At 34.3% G+C, this 21,862-nt stretch overlaps 1 protein-coding gene across 1 annotated transcript in view; it reads left to right on the top strand.

The window, feature by feature from the left end:
* Window positions 1-18,400, top strand: part of DCAF10 (DDB1 and CUL4 associated factor 10) — a gene marked incomplete at its 5' end in the record, with an annotated part of 38,714 nt that extends 20,314 nt beyond the window's left edge. Inside the window, 5 exons of the mRNA XM_044660900.1 lie at window positions 525-722; window positions 3,145-3,347; window positions 12,680-12,793; window positions 15,081-15,226; window positions 17,637-18,400. Of these exons, the coding sequence (XP_044516835.1) occupies window positions 525-722; window positions 3,145-3,347; window positions 12,680-12,793; window positions 15,081-15,226; window positions 17,637-18,005 (1,030 nt within the window). The remainder of the gene's footprint in view (window positions 1-524; window positions 723-3,144; window positions 3,348-12,679; window positions 12,794-15,080; window positions 15,227-17,636) is intronic.
* Window positions 18,401-21,862: the final 3,462 nt, after the last annotated feature.

The raw sequence follows: 21,862 nt of genomic DNA, 5'->3' as shown, positions 1-21,862 counted from the left end.
TATCTTCCCCAAAATGAATTGTTGCAGATTTCTAATATATATTTTGAAGTTAGATAATGTACTTTTTCTTTAATTTCAAATTAAAATTACCAAAGTGAGAGGAGGAAGATTCCCCTGGTGTAGGTAGTATGTTTTATTGTTTTGGGAGGAAGATAGGATGGAGGAGCCCCTGTTTATGTAGGTTGAATCTGTACCACTGATGTAAACTTTGATTAAAAACATCTACCTTCAGCAACTATGTCCATGGTAATTCCCTTGCCAGTACATTTTCTATTGGCATTAAAATTTCTTTTATATGTAGCAGATATGCCAAATTTGCTTTGGGTTATGAGTTACACACAAGACTCAAGATTTCTTTTATTTCTTGCCTGTTCTATTTCCCATCCCAAACAAAAACTGAGGTTATATTCTTTTTTCCGACTATATTTCAGTTTGACTCTCCCAGTTCCACTACTTGGAACTATACTTGGTTTTGCTAAGAGATGGAATGAACTTATTTCTCTTTTTCCTTTTTTTGGGGGTAGGTTTCTGGATAATAGACTGTTTGCCACCTGCTCTGATGACACTACAATTGCTCTTTGGGATCTGAGAAAATTAAATTCAAAAGTATGTACTTTACATGGTCACACTAGCTGGGTGAAGAACATTGAATATGACACTAATACAAGACTCTTAGTTACATCAGGATTCGATGGAAATGTCATCATTTGGGACACTAACAGGTTTGTGAGGAGGGGAACAAATTACATTTACTTGTTTATAGATCTTTTGAAGAAAAGGTGACCGAATAACAAAAAAAATCCAGATCATAAGAATATAAATTGCTATTTCCTAGTCACTTCTTATATATAAAGAATTTGAGTAACACACCAAAACTTACTTAATAAATGTCTACAAAATGAGTTTGTTGGTTTAAAAAGAAATATTTTCATAATTCCCTCCTTAGAACTGAAGTCCATAATATTAATAGATTAGTTCTCTATTACTGTACAGATGATGCTTTTTATCTAAAATAGTACTTTATGAAGAATGTTTTCTCCTTTTTTCTGTCTTAGTGTTTATAAGACAATATTTTTATTTTGAATAGACAATTTTTATGTGGCCAGCGAGGTGGTGCAGTAGCCCTGGAGTTAGGAAAATTCATCTTCCTGAGTTCAGATCTGGCCTCAAACACTTACTAGCTATGTGACCCTGGGCGAGTCACTTAACCCTGTTTGCCTTGATTTCCTTATTTGTAAAAATGAGCTAGAGAAGGAAATAGCAAAGCAATTCAGTATCTTTGCCAAGAAAACCTCAAATTGGGTCACAAAGAATCTGACATGACTGAATGATTGAACAACAATAAATTTTGAACAATAAACATTGAAGTTCTCCAAGTGAAAAAAAAATTGTCATTTAAAAAAACTTTACAGATTTACAATGTGCCTTTAATGTAAAGAGAAGCAGTATCACATAATAGAGAGCTAGCTTTTGAAAAGCTAGAAAGACATGGATTCAGATATGCCTCTGACATATACCAGCCCTGTTGCCTTGGGCAAGTTACTTATCCTCTCTTCTAGGCAATTCTCTTAAGATTGTTAAGTTGCAAATAAAGTTCCAGCCTTCATTGGTAGAGGGAGTTTGATCAAGGAGTATATTAATTATATGTGAAGCCATCCCCAACCATAGTAGCCCTGTTGTGCCTCCCCCTCTTTCCTCCCCCCAATGCACAAGTAAATTTAAGGGAAAAAAGTATGCTTTCATTCTTTACTCGGAGTTTATTGTTCATTAATTTTCTCTCTGGATGTAGATACCTAGTTTTCTTTGTGAGTCTTTGAGAATTGTCTTGGATCATTGTATTGATTAGAGTAGCTAAGAGTTCTACATTTGATTGTTATTATACTATTGCTATTACCATGTATGATGTTTTCTTGGTTCTGTTTACTTCACTTTTTATTGAAGGCATTCTTAAATGTTTTGTGTCATTGACTCCTTTGTCAGTCTAATGAAGCCTCTTTTTTAAGAGCAATGTTTTTTAAATATATAGCATTACAAAGAAAAACAATTATAATGAAATAAAGATGTAATTTTTTCCTAAGTTCAGGGCTCTTCTGTCCATGGTTAAGAACCCTTTCTCTAAAGAGATATTTTTTTTTAAGTTGTTTTTCTTCATCAATGGGAATAAAAAATGTTTAGTAAACTTAGTTTATTTAAAAACCAAAGAAATAAAGTGCTCATAAAATAATTTTTTTCTTTTGTTTGACTTTCATGAGACATTAGAACAAGTACTCAAATTGTTACTGTATTTATAAAAGAATTAAAAGTGGACAATTTTGAGTATTTTAAGCATAGTACAGATTCATTATAATCTGTACCTTTTATATACCAAAATAATAATTAATGTTCATAATGATGACCCTTAAGACTATTTTCTCAATTTTCAAAGAAGCATTGTTATTTTCCTTTTAGTTTGTATACTTTATCATATGTCTATACTTAGAAAATTGGTAGTGTATGTAGTGAATCCTCCACCAAAATCTTACTCTATTGCCTTAACAAGACAAGGAGGGGACACTGAACTCTCAAGGTCTATACCAATAGAGTGTATGTTTGCAATGTTTTGGATACAAGTCAGTAACAATTTTTTTTTGTCCCATCTGATATAGAGGGCCACTTAACCAAGAAACCAGATAACAAATTACTTTTGGACACAGTAATTCATGAAACTGACTACTACTATGGTAGTAGTCATGGATTAGAAGGATGTGTATGTATGTATACACACATACTCACTGTGCTTTCAGTTATTCTGGACAAATGGAAATTTAGTATAATTAGGTTAGTGGATATCTATATCTATTTCTTTGAACCCTTACCCTTCTACCTTAGAATCAATACTATATATTGGTTCCAAGGTAGAAGAGTGGTGAGGACTAGGCAATTAGGGTTAAGTGACTTGCCCAGGGTCACACAGCTAGGAAGTGTCTGAGGCCAGATTTGAACCTAGGACTTCCCATCTCTAGGCCTGGCTCTCAATCCACTGAGCCACCTAGCTGCCCTCTATCTATGACTATTTTTAACCAAAAGTTAACAGTGTTTTAAAAGCAAAACTTAGGAATGATTTGGGTAAATAACTATTAAATGATAACTACTTATGATCTGTAGGTGCACAGAAGATGGATGCCCACACAAGAAATTCTTTCATACACGTTTTCTAATGCGGATGAGGTTAACACCAGACTGTTCGAAAATGCTGATTTCAACCTCTTCTGGTTATCTCCTGATTTTACATGATCTTGACTTAACAAAATCTCTAGAGGTTGGAAGCTATCCAATTTTGAGGGCAAGAAGAACTACATCAAGTTCAGGTAAGGCTTGCTTCTTTTAGTAAAAGGTTTCTTAAAATTCAAAAGACTATTCTAAAATTGTTAATGGGAAAAAGAGGAAAAAATTAAGAGATCTTAGGAAGCAGTTCAATTCAGAAGATTCTGAATGAATATCACTGGATGAAGAATTTTCAGAACATGTTATTTCTGTATCATTGACATATAGTGTCTTTCATATATTTGGGTATTCATTAGTCTATGATGCATCACAAACAATTTTTGTAGGAGAGAATGCTAAATACAGATACTTTTCATTGCATTTCTTAACTTGATAGTTCCATTAATAATGAACATTACAAAGATTCACCACTATAATTATGATTAATGTTCATAATTAAAGCTCTAAGGTAATGAAAGTCTCTAAAATACCTTTTATGAATCATCAAAGGAAGATTTGATGTGTGTTCATTATAGTTTTGTGTGTATTTTATTCCACATGTAGTCTTTAACTTATAAACAATAATGAATAGCACAGATATTAGTGACCAACTGCTTGTCAGTTAGTCAACATACGTTTATTAAGCATTATCATCAAGCACTGTGCCAAGCTCTGGGGATACAAAGGAAGTCAAATACATATTTCCTGCCCTCAAGAAGGTCACACTCATTATAATATAACTCAGATGTATGCTAGTACTTAAATGCCTGTGGGGTCCTTCTCTTCTCTTAGCACATGACCTCTGGGGAACTCTAGACCAGTTAGTACTCTGTAATCCAGCTATACTTCAAAATACCCATGAATTCATTAATTTTGGGTATTTCTCCTACATATGTAGTTCATAGTCTTTGCACACCTTCATAAGTTACAGTGGCCAAATAATTCATCATACATTCATAAGTTACAGTGGCCAAATAGTTCATCATACAGGGGCAAATTTTTCATACATTCCAAACTTTAACTGTTTCTCAGATGATATTTGGAGCCTTTCTCATGAGGGAGTGTACCTACTAGAGCTAATGTAACTTTCAAGAACCCTGAAATATTCTTATGCTATGAAGAGGCAACTTATTAGGACTTGAATGGAGAATAGTTGAATTATTTAATGGGTTCAAATAGGCTTTTGTGGGAACTTGTCATTTATTTCTTTGGGGAAAAATGTTCTAAATTCCTACAAACTGAAATAAATTAATTTTTAGAACACAGCATCTTTAGAAGTTGAGAGTCTTATTCTAATTCTTTGAGATCGTTAATGTGTATAGGTTCTGAATGGCAACTCCATTAAACCAACTGGCTTATTAAGGAAAATACTCCTTTTGTTGGTGATGTCAGATGATGTGAGTTCATGACACTTTTACTTTCATAATCTTATCAATATTCTCTTCTATGTAGATTGTAGCCCATCTCTATATGTTCTTCCTATATGATTTTTTTCCATATCCTCCTACAGATCTTCCACAAAGAATTTACTCAGCAAGCTGCCTCCCCCTATATCTTTGAACAGTTCAGGAGTACCACTGCAACTCTTAGGCTTTTCTCTCTGTTTATTAACCTTGTTTTCCATATCTGAAAGGCCCCACCTTCATTTCCAATAATTCACTTTCTCAGTAATAGCCCTTTATTCCACTTCTTAGTTTTTTAAAACCCTTACTATCTCTCTTAAAATCTATACTAAGTATCAGTTCCAAGGCAGAAAAGTGGTAAGGGATAGGCAATTTCAGTTAAGTGACTTGCCCAGAATCACACAGCTGGGCCACATTTGAACCCAAGACCTTCTACTCTATCCACTGAGCCACCCAGCTCATCATATTTCTGATGTTTATATTTAGAAATTTAGCCATTGTCAGTTAATTGCTACCTCAAGAACCAAAAGAGCCTTAGCAAACTCACTTGACTTACTTGTAGTAAGGAGAGAAATAACTGTGAAAAACAATATTGGATTTCAGAATAACCTTGTCCAAAATCTTATGAAGAAGGTTGATTGTTTCACGAAGTAGAGAAAATAGAGGATAAACTCAGTTTAACTTTAAATCAATTTTTTTCATTAAAAATCTAAAAAACATTTTTTCCTTCTTGCCTTTTTTTTCCTTTCCCATCAGAAAAACAAATCCCTTGTAAAAAATATGCAAAGTTAGACAAAGTAAACATGCACATTGATATGAGTTCCTTGAGACTTTCTTTTTCTGTTTGTATCTCCAAATATTAGAATAGTTGTTTGTACATAGTAAATACTTAATAAATGCTTTATTCATTCATTCTATGTCTTAAGTCCATCTCTAATCAGGACATGGGTATTGGTTGTCTCAAATTATGGTTAGTCATTGCAGCAATCAAGTTGATGAAAACAGTTTAAAGAAAGTATAACTATGTAGAATCATTCCCTAGTGCATCCAAGGAAGAAAATGAGATAACTACAAACAGAATTAAAATGTGAAAAGATTTTCAAAAGCTATTTCTTCAGGAAAGATAGTGGAAGCACTATACTTACATCTTAATATCATAGTCTCTGAGATACTAAGTCCCTGAGAAACTTAAATGGTACTAAAGAGTGCAAAGATGGGGAAAAGCAGCTAGATTAGGCCAAGAATATATAGAGGAGTTCCATGGTGGAGATGATACAGTTTTAAGGGCAGTAAGGGAATGAATACATAAATTATCTGAATGAGGAAAAGATAGAGGTCAAAATAAAAATTCTTAGATCATGTTAATTCTGAAAAAAAATGACCAAGGAAACAAAACCAAGGGCAGATATTAGAAGAAAATTCAGTGTTTCTCAAGACATAGTCAACAATGGACATTAACTACATGAACTGATGTGGAGTGAAATAGGCAGAACCAGGAGAACATTGTACACAGTAACAGCAATATTGTTGAATGATCAGCCTGTGATAGACTTAGCTACACTCAGCAATACAATGATCCAAGACAATTTTGAGGGACTTATGACAAGAATGCTATCCACCTCCAAAGAAAGAACTGTTGAAGTCATAATGCAGATCAAAATGTGTAGTTCTTCACTTAAGTTTATTTGGGCTTTTGTGTTGGAGTTTTGGTTTTATTTGATTATTCTCTTACAAAAATGAACACTATAGAAATAAAAATGTAAAAATTTTAAAATGAAGTGAGCTGAAAAAAGGCTGAGCCCTCTTAAAAAAGGTGTTGGAAGGAGTTCATTGCTTTGCTGTCTGAGCAGAAGGGGGAGGCAAACTGAGGCTGCTGAGGAAGTGTTTAGTATCAAAGCTGAATCAGTTTCAAAGATGATGAGATTTCAAGTAATGAGCTTATTCTGAGTCCTGATGTTCTAGGAGTTGAAATCAAAGTGGTTTAAAAAAAAAAATGGAGAAACTTAAGGCAGAAAGACCAGCCAGTAGAAAGTCATAATAATTTGGGTGTGAGGTCATGAGGGTCTAGACTGGCTTAGTAGCAAGTGTCAGAGGAGAGATGGGGCATATACAAGAGATAGTGTGAAAAATAGAAGTGACAAAACTTGGTAACGGATGTGGTGACAGAGTGAAGAGGCAAGGATGAACATTGTGAAACTGAGAGAGAATAATAGTACCCTGCCCAGTAACAGAAAGAAGGGAGAACTTGAAGAGAAAGATGATGAAGTCTATGGCATATTCACTTTGAAGAGGCAAAGATATGGGTGGAGATTTGGATCTGAGGATCATCAGCATATAAGAGATAATTGAATCCCTAAAAAATGATAAGTTCACCAAATGAAAAACAGAGAGGGAGGAAAGAGGATCCAGGACAAAGAATTGAGTGGGGAACATTTACTGTTAGTGGGAGGGACTTGGACAAAGAATCCCACAGGAAAGACCAAGTCAATAGACTGTCAGTTACTGAGATTTCAACATGGATTTTGATTGACATACTATTGAGCTTATTTAATTTATGTGAGTGTATGTATACAAACACGCACATCTGTGTCTGGGACAGAAACAATAGATGAATAATGTGTTACTTCCAGAATTGAAAAGAAGAGGATGGATGACTTTCAGGAAATTGTAAAACTACCCTTGGAAAGCAAAGATCCATTTTTTTCAATGTAGATCTTCAATGGTATGGCTATATAGTAATGTGGAGTAGTGGGTAGAGAGCTGGTTTTGGATCCAGAAAGACTTTAAACTCTATCTCTTACACGTATGTGCTAGTTATGTGACCCCAGACAAGTCACTTAAACTCTCAAATTCTCCAAGCACCTTTTTAAGACTTAAGGTACAAAGAAAGGTGCAAGCCTATCTTAGTAAATGGCTTTCCTCATTTGGGAGTTCACTATACCAAAGAAATAATAGCCCTAATCCTTTTAAATGCCTGTGAAATGTATTGCCAAAGAACTGTGAAGAGAAGTATCACACAAAGGGCACTGGAGAAGGCCCATATAGTAGGTATGAGGAATTCTGAAGAATAAGAGTAATGCAGATCATCAAGGAATTGTGTGACCAGAAGAGAAATCAGTTAACCATATGACAGGATAACCAGAATGCTCCCTCCACTTGCATATTAATGTACTACTTAAGTGGACTAGTTTTGTAGCTTTATGTCAAAATCTGAAGCCATTTTCCCCTATTTGAATTGTTAGACCAATTTTTTTTGAGAATCAGAATTTAGGAAGCCTGTTAATAAATTCAGATTGTAATAAGATTTTTATTGATGAGAAAGTAGTTACTGATATTTTCCTAATTACCTTTCAAAGAAATTAAGTGATTTCCCGCCCCACCCCCCAGTTATCCCAGTATCTTTTTGCTCCTTGAGATATATTTTAAAATGATCTCTCACTGCTTTCAAGATCTTGTGGATTTTGGACTTCCTTATTATACCATGGTTCTTCTAGTCACTCTTCTCAATTTCATTTTCTCAATAAATTTATTCCACTGTTGCTGTTAATGAAGATAAATCATTATAGAAACTGACATTGGTGCCTTAATGTGTTTTTCCTCTTGCCATTTTCATCTGTAGATGATCTTTGATAATATAGCATCACTGATTTTCACCTCAAATTTCTTGTAGATTTTTTTACTCTCAATTCATTTTTCTATGCTTGTAAAAATAACTTATAGTGTTCATAGCCTTTCATCCTAATTATGCTAATAAAGGTATCTCTTCCACATCATGACTTTTCCCCATTGCAGTTTTGATATATTGTGGATTGGCATAAGAAATTAAATGAGATTTTTTTTGGGAGTTTTACAGAAGTGAAAAATGACACGTTTGAAGGCCAGCAGATGACAGAAAATTTTTAGAAACTCAGAAATGCACAAAATATTTGTATCCTACTGTATAAAATCAACATTTTATCTTAATACTCTAAATGTAGTGATATTTTAACATTGACCTATATATAGCCTAAGACCAAATACTTAACTCAAATTTTACAATAAGGTATTCTTGTAAGCATGCTATTAAAAAAAAAGAGTAAAAATTCAGACTTCTTTTCTGGTACAAAGGGAGGGAGGGCCAAAAAATTTTATACTAATTTTCCAGATCTTGGGGGTGCTGTGCCCGTACACCCCCAATATGGATTACCTGTACTAAAAAAGTTGTTTATAATGATCATACTTTTTAGATTGCTGTTACACACACTCTCTCACTTGTATATGAATGCCAGAATTATTTAGAATCAGGTGTAGGTTAGAGAGCTAATGATTTGAAAGACTTGACGTGTTTTGATTTACAGTTAGAAAGACAGTTTATATAAGGGCATTTAGAGTGGATCACATGATTGAAAAACTATGAGTGGGCCTTAAGAATTTTTTTTACAATTGCTGATTGATTCAAGCATACTAACATGACACTTGGTTGTAAAAACTAGTGAGTATGCTAACTTCTGTGTGATAGTTAAGTTTTTTTTTAATTGTAAAAAACTGGGAAGTCCCAGTGCTTTGGTTCTGTGTGATTTCCAAAATTATAATCCCAGTGCTGTGACTCTGTATAGTTTCCTAGATTACAATCTGCTTGCCTAGATTAGAGACCTGTTATTATAACATATATATATATATGTATATATATATATAAATTTTTAAAAACCCTTACCTTACATCTTAGAATCAATATTGTGTATGGATTTCAAGGCAGAAGAGTAATAAGGACTAGGTAATGGGGGTTAAGTGACTTGTCCAGGGTCACACAGCTAAGAAGTGTTTTGAGGCCAGATTTGAACCTAGGACCTCCTGTCTCTAGGCTTGGCTCTCAGTCCACTGAGCCACCCAGCTGTCCCCAGGATTTTTTTTTTTTTTTTGGCTAAAAATCTCAGGCATGGGGTCCGGCAGGACCATATTGCTTATATCAGAGTTAAGGATTATAAGAATGGGTCTAATAGTAAGTGATAGGCCAGGAAATAAGAATGGTAAGGATTAATGCAGGTTGATTGACAGGCTGAAAAGTGCGAGAGATGGAGAATGGGGCTTTTACTTTGTTTTTTTTTTTTGCCAGGGACTGTGATTTGTTCAGGTGAATATTGGAAACTGGCTTCCAGTGAGGAAACTCCTACTAGTGCATATCTCCAACTGCTCTGCAAAATAGTCTTAGAGCTGTCAGAGAGGAGGTGGCTTGCCTAGGTATCAGCCATTATAGATCAGAGGCCAGATCTTTTTGCCTGAGAGACCAGCTTTGTTCACTGTGTCTTGGTGTTTCATAATATGCTCTGTGTATTTTTTGGGGAAATTTTTTATAGAATCCCAGGGATGGAAGAGACCTCAGAGGGTATCCTGCAAAATAAATCTTCTCTAACAGCAATTTATAGACATTTATTAAGCACTTAACTATGTGCCAGGTACTAGTGAGGTGCTATGTACAAAGACAAAAACTGATCAGTTCCCGCCCTCAAAGAGTCAGCAGGCACATGCATATATCTGTCTGTGTGTGTATAATTATATTTTATTATTGTATATTATATATCTATTTCATTAACTATATAAATATATTTAATTATTATATATGCATAGTCTCATATACATATGTTCACACACATATATAATGTATATATAAAATAAACACCCATACATGTGCACAAACGTAGAGGGAAATGGCAAACCACTCCAGTATTTTTGCCAAGAAAACCTCAAATGGGGTCATGAAGAATGGGACAGAACTGAAACAACTGAACAACAGTGATAAAGATAACCATTAAGTCCCATGAAGTAACTTTAACCTTTCCAAGTTTCTGGTTCGTTATTTGTAAGATAAAGGTAATAAATACCTTAAGAACCTAACTCATTGGGTTGTTGTGAAGTTCAAATGAAGTGATGTACACACATATATAACATTTCTATAATACATACATAGTTACTTAGAGCAGAACTGTGATTTTATTGATGCAAAGAGCCCTTGCTGAGAAATTTCTACTGAAGAATGCAGGATAGAGCCTTAGAGTATTTTAGCAGTAGCATATGGATGATTGTTTAGCAAAGGAAAATAAAAAAAAAAAAGAAAAAGCAGATAGGTAGGAAGAGAACTGAGAGAGAGCAGTGCTGCAAAAGATGAGAGAAGAGAATGTATCTAGGAGGGAGGAGTATTCAACACTGTCAGTTGCTGTAAAGAGGTTCAGGATGACTGAAAAAAAGACCAATGGATTTCACAGGTTAAGGTCATTAGTAACTTTGGAGAGAGCAATTTCAGTTGAATATTGAGGTTGAAAACCACTGTGATAGTAGCTGGAGTGCTGACCTTAAAGTGAAGAAAATCTGGATTCACCAAAGAGAGATAATAAGGAAAAAGACTTGTATAAAAATATTTATAGCTGTGCTCTTTGTGGTGGCAAAATATTGGAAAATGAAGGGATGTCTCTCTATTGGGGAATGGCTGAACAAATTGTGATATCTGTTGGTGATGGAATACTATTGTGCTCAAAGGAATAATGAACTGGAGGAATTCCATGTGAACTGGAAAGACCTCCAGGAATTGATACAGAGGGAAAAAGGAGCAGTACCAGGAGAATATTGTACACAGAGACAGGATATACTATGGCACAATCGAATGTAATGGACTTTTCTACCAGTAGCAATGCAATGATCCAGAGGATAATCCAGAGGAATTTAGGAGAAAGAACCCTATCTACATCCAGAGAAAGAACTGTGGGAACAGAAACACAGAAGAAAAACATATGATTGATCACATGGTTCGATGGGGATATGATTGGGGTTTTGATGTTAAAAGATCACTCTACTGCAAATATGAATAACATGAAAATAGGTTTTAAACAAAATGATACATGTAAAACATAGTGGAATTGCTTGTCAGCTTTGGGAGGGGGGATGTAAAGAGGGGTGGAAAAATCATGAATCATAGAACCATGGAAAAATATTCTAAATAAAATTTCTCATTAAATAAATAATCAAATAAATTAAATAAATAATGAATGAATAAAATTTTTATTAAATTTATTCATTTAATTAAATTTATTATTAAGTAAAAAAAAGAAAATTTGGCTTCAGGTTCCTTACTTAGCAGTAAATTGAGTATACTGAACTAGAGGACCTCTTAAATCCTTTTCTGCTCTAAATCTATGATACTATCAAATCCTTTACAGTGTTTTAAAAATGGTACAGTGTTTATAGTTTTAGTATAATTAAAAATTTTTTAATATGCTTTTGAAGTCAGATTTCATTGAATTGGTCCCAACAAGGAAATTCAGGTAATGGGATCTATTCCTTTTCTAACATTAGAAAATAGTATACATAATACAACAAATATTTCACTGAAATATTTTAATTTCATTTCATTGATATGAGTGTTGCTGTGATAGAAAATGTTCTGGAATTGGAATGAAGGAGACCTGAGTTCAAATTCTCTGTCTGATACTACCATTATTGCTATGAACAAGTCACTAGTAGTTTCTGGTTCATTTATAAAATAGAGGTCATAATACCTTAACTACCAAACTTACAGGATTGTTGTGATGTTCAAATGAAACAATGTATAAGAAGTACTTAAGTTGACATTATTAAGATCACAGATTTAAATTATTCAAACTAGAAACAAGTGATACTGTTCTAAAGTTTGTTTTTTCTCCTTCATTTTTCTTCACTTAAATCTTTGAGTTAAAAGAAGCAAAAGAATGCCAATGTTTGCTGTATTTTTTAATGTTAGTTGCAATATGACTTGTATATTTATGATGTACTTTGGATGACTTTTAAAAAAACCCTTACTTTGTCTTAGAATCAATATTATATTTTGGTTCTAAGACAGAAGAGAGATGAGGCAATGGGGATTAAGTGACTTGCCCAGGGTCACACAGCTTAGGACATGTCTGAGGCCAGATTTGAATCCAGGAGCTTTTGGGTGGCTTTTTAAAAATTTTTTGAGGTACACAAAATTAAATAGACATCATTATCAATTTATTAGTTTTATGTTGGTGTTCTTTTGCATTTTCAAGATATGGCTACTTCTCCAAGTTCATCTGCTCCTAGACCTTCTGGTTCACCTTGTCATCAAAGTGATTCTAGTTCACTATCTGAGAAAAATGTGTCACGTTCCTCTCAACGAGAAGGTATGTAAAATAGAAAGATTTTATTATCTTGGAATAACTGATTCCATTAAATGAATTAAGAGCTTTCTCTTTAGTTTTAATCCCTAAAAATAAAAAATACTTGTATCTTCAGTAAAATTTTTTAAAATTCTTTAGTCTTGTTAGGGTTTTCTTGTTTGATTAGGAAGAGACTGCGTTAGCTAGTCTGGAAAAAGAATGTTGGCCTAGAAGCCAAGAGACTGGTTTTATTCCTGGTTTTGCCACTAATTCTCAACTGGTTAGTAACAAGATGGTTAACTAGCTGGGCATATCATCAGATCTCTTTGAGACCATTTCCTTATCTGTAAAAATCTAGCTTGTGTTATGTTGTCAAAAATTTTCTTTGTCTTACAAAATTATGAGAATAAAATGAAATATATAATCTAAACACCTTTCTTTTTGACTGCTCCTGAAAATGAACAAACAGTACCTTTACTGTGCCATTTCTCCCATTTGAAATCATCTCTGTATAATTTAGGTCTATCTAGCTTTAAATTTTCTCTCATCTAAAACTTACCTAGCCACCTCAGACCACAGAAATGTCATTTTCTGAGCTTCCTCAGCACTTTGAACCGACCTCATAGGTTTGTTGTGAGGCTCAGATGAGGTTATAGGACTTTATAGACTTAAACAGTTTCATAAATAGTGGTTATCAATTATGTATTTATCATTAACAGCTTTTTTTGGTATCAACTTAAAAATTAAATATTTTATTTAAAAAAACTGCATCAATAAAATAATTATACTTGTTTTTCTTCCTCCAGATTCCCATTGGAATTCTTTGTCTATTCCTTTGCCTTTACTTTTTTCCATATGTTTGTGGTCTTTCTTCTTCTTGTTTCTGCTTTTTTTTAATGCTGTGTTCTCAAAAAAGGCTTTCTAGATTTATTTTCATTCTTCTTATTTGTTCAGCTAATTGTTTTTATAACATTTCATTACACTACTGTACAAATTTCCTGTTGTTGGATACTTAAGTTGATTTCAGATATTTAGATTTACACATAATATTGCTATGAAAATCTTTGAATGGACAACTTTTACAATTTTTAGCAACACTAATAACCTTATTTTCATTTGATAAAATTCAGTTCATTAAGATTAAAAACAACAAAGGGAATAATTATAAATTAATTTTTAATCATCACTGTCAAAGAGCCAGTGCTTTGGAGAAATAATTGTATCCCAAACAGGTAAACAAAACAAGGGTACTCACTTTCACCACTTTTATTTGATTGTAGTATTGGAAAGTCTAGCAATTCGCCTGAAAGATAGGAAAAAGATATGAGTGATTAACATTGAAAACGAAGACAAAATATCACCAGAAATCTAACCACTGGAACCTAAAAATGAGACAATAAATTTGATCAGAAAATTTGAAAGATGGAAGAATAATCACAAAAAAAAATTATATGCTTATTAGTGATAAGGATTAAATTATAGGTAATTCTTAGGAGAATATACAAGCTCTAATTAAGAAAAGAATCGTAGCACTATAATGGTCTAAATTAAGTAGGACCAAAACAACTGGAGTGAAAATATATGTTGATAGATGGATTGGACTAATATAGTAAAAATGGTAATACTTCTAAATTAATTTATCTATTTAATGCAATGCCAGTCAGAATGTCAAGGAGTTTCTTTAAGGAATAAACAATGATAATGAAATTATATGGAAAAAGTCAAGAATATTAAAAAGCACACTGTAAAGTAAAGCTAATGGGGGTGGAGATTCTTAGATGGAATTCCAATTAGATGAGAGAATGAAAAAAAACACTAAACCGGAAAACCTAAAAAATGGAACGAAATATTTATCTGCATCATGGCAGGGGAATGAATTATTTTTAGTTCTAAAACTGAGGAGAATTATTGCTCCTTACTTTTCATGTTTAGCTATTGTATGTTCTTTAAGTTGAGCCTGGTTTTTTTTTAAAGCTCTTACCTTTGCCTTAAAATCAGTATTATGTATTAGTTCCAAGGCAGAATGGTAAGGACAGAGGCAGTGGGGGGTTAAGTGACTTGTCCAGAGTCACACAGCTAGGAAGTAGTTTTTGAGGCCAGATTTGAAACTAGGACCTCCTGTCTCTAGGCCTGGCTCTCAATCCACTGAGCCACCCGGCTGCCCCCTAGTTGAGCCTGTTGAGAACAGAACATGTAGAGGTTTATAAGAGCAATTGAACAGCCACAAACATCTCTTTTGAATTCTAGGATTATCAGATGTATTCATTGAATAGTCTTGTATTTACCATTCCTAAAATTATTGTTGCTTTAGGTGTGTCACCTCGTAATAGTCTTGAAGTTTTAACTCCAGAAGTTCCTGGTGAGAGGGACCGTGGTAATTGTATTACATCACTGCAGCTACATCCTAAAGGTTGGGCAACCCTTCTTCGGTGTTCTAGTAACACAGATGATCAGGAGGTAAGAAAACAAAGGCTTTGAATCTTTTGAAGGTTCCTTGCAACACATTAGCTTTGAGAAACTGTGTTAATTGGATTAATTTGAAAGTAGATCCTGTACTGTGCTTATTTTCAGTGATTGCTTTAGGTCTATTTATTTAATATCAGATGGCAAATTTCCCATATGTCAGAGATTATGTACAAGGCTGGCCACAGTGCTTCAGTTCAACACAGACTTACTGACTATAAGCCATCGTTAGGTGATATAGAGAGCATAGCATAAAATAAAATCCTTTTCCTTAAGGAACTATTTGTCAATAATCCTACTGGTTTCTCCTTATTCTTTCTCACTATCCTGGGCTCCCCTAATTCTAACCCCTTTCATTATATATTCCATTTGGGTAAGGGCTACTACAATCAGAAAGTTTTTAAAATACCAATCTTTGACTTTTTTTGATGTGCCAACTTTTTACAGACCATTTTAGACCATTTCACCACCATTTTTGCTTAGTGACTGAAAATAGTTTTTTGGTTAGGTAAAAGGTCATCCAATGGCTCCTTCCACTTTATGGTTAGAAATGTTTCAGTATAGTTGACTATATAATGTGAAATTTTTGTAAAAGGTATTAGATTTTTCCATTAATTTTTTTTAAAGTTCTACATTATGGACGTTTGGAGGTGTTGTGGTAAAAGATGAAATAAATGACGGAGGAAACAAAAGTTCAAGTTTACCAGCAAATTAGTTTATTAAGTAGTGCATACCAGTTGCCTAACAAATCAGAACCAGACCTCCTCAGTTTAGGGCAGTACTCTCAGTACAGCAGGAGACATTTTTTAAAATTTTAAAACAACTAAGACCAATTAATTAAAAGAAAACAAACAATACAAAATTAGTTGATTTAGTTTCTAATTGGAGAAAAAGATTAGAGACTTCAAATTTGGATGGGGATTACTAAATAAGTGCACCTCCTCTCATGAGTTTGTAATTCAGTAAAAGGAACATGGAAACAGTAGCTGATTGACCAGTATGGGGCCATTTTTCAGATAAGAGATATGAGTTGCTTGAAATGTACAGTTGTGAGAAAACTCCTTGCATTAATCTTTGGATCTGACTAGGTTCCTGGTCAACATAATCTAGGTCCTTACTTAAAGGTCTCTAAGTAGCTAGTCCAGCTTGCTAGCCACTGTGTAAATGGAATTAACTCTAGCTCATTCATAGTCAAAACTCTACTTACCCTAGGCATCTAGATTATATCATCCCCACCTCCCTCTTTGGGGAGGGAAGATAAATTAATCACACGTGACAATAAGTATCGAATCAAGAACAAGGGACTGCCCTTTGGGCAGTCCAAATCATTGTAGAGGCTGCCATTGGTCCACTTGAATTAGAGGTGGGCCCACAGGAAATGATGAGAGACACTATCTCTTTAAATATGTGGGTTACTCCCTGGTGAGGGAGTTCCAGCTTTGGACTTGGTGCTGAAGGTGCTTGGCTGAGACCTCAGACTGCTTCTACTCTGAATTGTCACGTGGGTAAGTTAGGCTGACTTCCTTGGCCTACCTTGGCGGTTCCAAACTCTGCCTTAAGTAGGCTTATAGCCTCTCTGATTTCTAAGGTCTTGTGGCTTGTAGCCTAGTTTAATTAGCCTTTTAACCCTCTCTTTCCGTCCAGGCCTCTCCAGGCCTGGACTAGCCTCTCTCTCTCTGTTTCCCTATCTTTTACCTTCCTAATTGTAAGTAAACTACCTTAATCCCGATCCTGACTTGGGTCTATTTTAATTAGGGAATCAGTCTGAATTGTTGATTCCTGGTGACCACATTTTAACTATATATCTATAAATACTTAAAATCTCCCTCTTACACCACGCAGATTCAAACAGTGCAATAAAGGGTTTTTTTTTCCCCTCATAATACCCACAATTGAATAAAGTTTTCTTGTAAGACCCATAATTAAAAAGGGAATGGAATCAGTGTGATTCACTCAATTCCATCAATTAATCACTTGCTATTCCCCTCAGAAGGCTTGGGTGGCCACTGTTTTCAGCTTTAAAGTGGTGCACATAATAGAAAGTATCAGAGCAGAAGACTAGGAAAAAAAGACTTCAAAGCAGAGAGGGCAAATCACACCAGCCACTCCTTTAGATGAAGGCAAAATAGGGGATCTGAGGCACACATTGGGAAATTATCATCATGAATATCAGTTTTCTACAGTGATTTTGTGAATTCCATTGGTTAAGAATTTTTCATTTATTTTATAGGATTTAGAGCCAAAAGAGTCTTAGAGATCATCTTGTCCTGAGAGTTGGAGCCAGGCCCTTTGACTACACAAATCCTATGCTCTTTCCACTACATCATGATGCTGAATTTGTTGAATGAGTTGTTTATATTAAGAACATTTGTCACTAATTTTTTTTCTTTTTTCTTTTTCTTAGTGGACCTGTGTCTATGAATTTCAAGAAGGGGCTCCAGTACGACCTGTCTCACCTCGTTGTTCTCTAAGATTGACTCATTATATTGAGGAAGCTAATGTAGGCAGGGGGTACATCAAAGAACTTTGTTTCAGCCCTGATGGTCGAATGATTTCTTCCCCACATGGCTATGGGATCCGCTTGTTGGGATTTGACACCCAGTGCAATGAACTTGTTGACTGCTTACCCCAAGAAGCTAGTCCCTTGCAGGAGATTCGTTCTCTCTACTCTCACAATGATGTGGTTCTGACAACCAAGTTCTCTCCCACACATTGTCAGATTGCCTCAGGGTGCCTTAGTGGACGTGTTTCTTTGTATCAGCCAAAGTTTTAGGCACAACTGACATCAAAAAAGGAACTCTTCTGGTGTTCAACTTTTCGATTACTTCAGTTTAGGTGAAGTATTTCTTTATAGATCTTGTGTGTGTGGTTCAAGATCCTTTTTCCTAGGGGTCCATGAACATCCCAACAATGACATAGGAGTACTCAGTCCAGCACTGGATGTTTGATACTGCAGTTCTAAGTCAGACTCTATGCATTGTCTTTCCTTTTCAGCATTCCTCTGCTCCTGCTGATCCTGTGCCATTGTTTCTCTGGTTGTGTTGCACAGTAGCTCTTGTCAGGGTTTTTCTTTGGGTGTGACTCTGTAGACTTTGGGCAGGATTTTTGGTTGGGGTAGAAGGAAACTGGTCCTAGTACTAAATAAAACCTAGAAGTTTGATGTTGGCATATTGGTTGTTACAAGTGAAAATTTATCTTGTCCCTTTGTTTGACCCTTTAAAAATGCCATTTATTTCACTACAGAGACCAGATAATGAACTTGTTCTCATATGTATTAGTATAGGTTTTACCACAATGATCTTTGAAGTTTATTAAAACTGCTATACTAGTTTTCACAACATGAGGGATTTTGTTTATTGTAAAATACTAGAAAAATGTTGCCATGTCTTTGTAATTTGTTTCCTTTGTGTGAAGTTAAATTGCTAGTTTCCTTACTGTGTATACTTTGTTTTTATTGACAGCTCTGAGAAGTAAAAAAAGGGACTTTTCTTTTTCCTGTGGTGCAAAAAAAGGTTCTGCTGGCTTAGCAGAATGCATTTGTTGAGTGATGGGAGAAGCATCATTTAGACACTTTTGTCATCTTCTTTGCTGCAATCTATATAGTGTAGTACAAACTGTTATACTACCTGGGGCAAATCAGTGAGTAAAGATGCCCTCTCTTACTCTGCTTTCTTCCCTTATTCCCGTTGGGAAAAATTGTGTGTAAGAATACCGAGTTCTTTGAGGACTCTTAATTTGTTTCATTGGTGTTATATTTGTTAGTTGAGAACTCCAGCACTATTTCTAAGCTAATAGCCTAGTTATGACATTATTGATATTGTGACTGTATTTAATGAAATTTAACATAAGAGCACATACTGGATAGATTTCATATATAAACCAGGGCTGGAAATATTTTTTTTTAATTTTATCATGGGCCTGAAAATCATTGGCCTACAAGCAATCAAGGGCCATATTCAAGAAATGACAATTATTTACAGGTTGCCATGCCAATGCAACATCCTCCCACCAACTCTTATTGCTAAGTAACTATCATTGGTACTTGCATGTATTAAAATATTACTTTTGTAGATCTATATTTGTAGGATACTTGTGAAGAGTTAGATTGTAAATTAGGCAGTAGCTCAGGCCTAGATCTTGGACCAGAGATCACATATCCCAGCGTAGGCAGTAAACTTCAGAACTACAAAAATATCGATATAATTATTCCAAATGAAGCAAGTTTCAAAACCTATTGAGCCAATCTGATTCTAAGAATTTCATTCATAAGGAGAAAAGGGTATTTTGTATCTTAGTATTTCAGTAATCAACATATGTGACATTTCTTAATAAGCCCTCATAACCAATCATTCATATGTACAGATATGCCTCATTTTAGCCAATAGATACATTCCTCATATGTTGGGGAAATTTCTGTCCATTCAAATCATTTTCTCACTGATTTGTATTATACAATTGGGAGATGCTTTTCTGTAGAAAAATGTTGCCACAAGACATAATAAAAACCACCCTTGTGCATGCAGAGAACTTCTTTATGTAATATATTTAGAGAAAAACAATTTTCTGAGGTAAAGGCCCTCAAACAATGCTACTAGCCAAAATGAAGCCACAAAATACAAAATTATTACATGGAAATTTCAAATGCCATATCACAAATTGTATTCTTTTAGGGACAAATTCAGTAAGGGAAAGCTGTCAATTTACATTCCTTGGCCCTTTACAATTCAGTCATTGACTCCCGTGGTAAAGGTAATTGTTGGCTATTAAGAACTGAAGGTTTTTGAGACTTGAAAGGTTTTTTTGTTTTGTTGTTGTTTTAGCATGGATGGATAGTGGCTGTTAATGACTGTCAAACTATTTAGTATTCTTGGAAGTTTGGTATGGAAAATACTGGTATAACTTTCTGCAAAATGGGCTATTAATAGGTATCTATTAAAGGTTCTTCTCTTATGTTTTATTTCCTTGAGTGTGAATTCCACATGTAGTAAATTAAATTTTCTTCAATTGGAACACAATTATAATAGCCCCTTCCTAACAGAAATGCCTCAAGGAATAAGTAGATGTTATATAATGAAATGGAGTGGAGAAAAGCCCCAAATGAAAAAATTTAAATTTAAGAACTGCCTAGACTCTGTAGATTCTAAATTTTGTTCTTAATAATGTTCTGTAATGACTGCACAGTAACCAGCATGTATTAAGTAGAAAAAGAAAACAGCATAAGGAGTGTTGTACTTTACCTGAAGCAGTGAACTTTTTTATTTCTATAATTTCTATTTAAAGTTAATTTTTTTCAAATTGGTTACATCTTATAGTAATAATAAATTCAATTTGTTATTTCATGTTAAATCTAGTCATTTTTATTCATAATAGGTTGTAAAACTTGAAGGTGTATTGAGAAGTATAGTATTCCATTTTTAAAAGAGCTTCCAGTCCCCTCTCATCTTACCGAAAGACACATCATAATGTATATAGTTTATTAGAAGAACAGAACTTTTGATCTCTGTTGAGGGTCCTGAGCATAAACGAAAGCATATATAACTGCATTTAGGGGTAGAGGGGTGGGTGGCATGTTCAGTTTTAGTGTGTATTTAAATATATTTAACCTTTAATCTAAGGTGCTAAAGGATTTCTTTCATTTATTCTCACCACATCCCTGGGAAAAGTCCAAAATACTGCTTGATGACACTGTTACACTACTAGGGGAACAGACAGAGAAAGGCTGTTACACAAATCATTCATTGGTAGATTTTACTCTGGAAAATAGACCCTTTTTTCCACATGGCTTGTCCTCTAAAGCAGATAATAAAAGTACAGAAACATCCAAATAGTTGGTGACAATCAAATATTTGTGATATATAAAATTATGTTTCCAAGAATGCATTATAGGTAAAGTTTATACCTTTTAAAAAATTGCTTTTTATGGATAATTTCCAAAATTCACACTTCCTTCTATTCAGGGTCATTGTGTCAGTTACTGTGTAGTGATATTCCCAGATATACAAAGCCATTGTTAGCCCCTATATGATAAATGGCTATAGATTTATATACCAGGGTTCTTTTAGTTGTCTTTTCTAGCTGTCAGTGTTTGCCTTTAACACTAAAAAAAACCAAACTGCCCTGCTTCTAAATCACTGTGAGCTGAAAGACAACCAAGCCTGCATTATTAAAAAAAACCTTCTCCTTTAGTGCCTGTATTATATGGGCTCAGTTTTGAGCAGAGGTATTTTCCTCCTAATTGTTCTTGGTTCTTAGTAATTAGTAGCTGAATAGGGGAAAGGTCTAGTTTTCTCTTGCATCTACCTAAAATTCCACACTTTCAAGAATGAAGACTAAACATATTTAAAAAAAATACACTATAAGACAAAATCCCCAGTAAGACTTGGACTTGGAGTTAGACAACTTGAGCTTGAATCCAGCTCTGCTTACCCTGTGCAAATCAATCTCTGGCCCTCAATTCCGTAATCTGTAAAAGAGAAAATGAAATGGTTGGACTAGATGGGCCCTTCCAAGTCTAAATCTATGATAAATTGATTCTATAGTTACAGAGATGCATTTTGTGATTTTTTTGATATGGAAAAAGTACATAAAATAGAATTACAAATTATATGTTCGATTAAAATATTCTTCAAA

Source organism: Gracilinanus agilis, chromosome 1 (genome assembly GCF_016433145.1).
Source record: "Gracilinanus agilis isolate LMUSP501 chromosome 1, AgileGrace, whole genome shotgun sequence".
Taxonomy (NCBI): Eukaryota; Metazoa; Chordata; class Mammalia; order Didelphimorphia; family Didelphidae; genus Gracilinanus; species Gracilinanus agilis.
The sequence above is the reverse complement of the archived record's forward strand: the minus strand, read 5'-3'. Positions and strand labels throughout refer to the sequence as shown.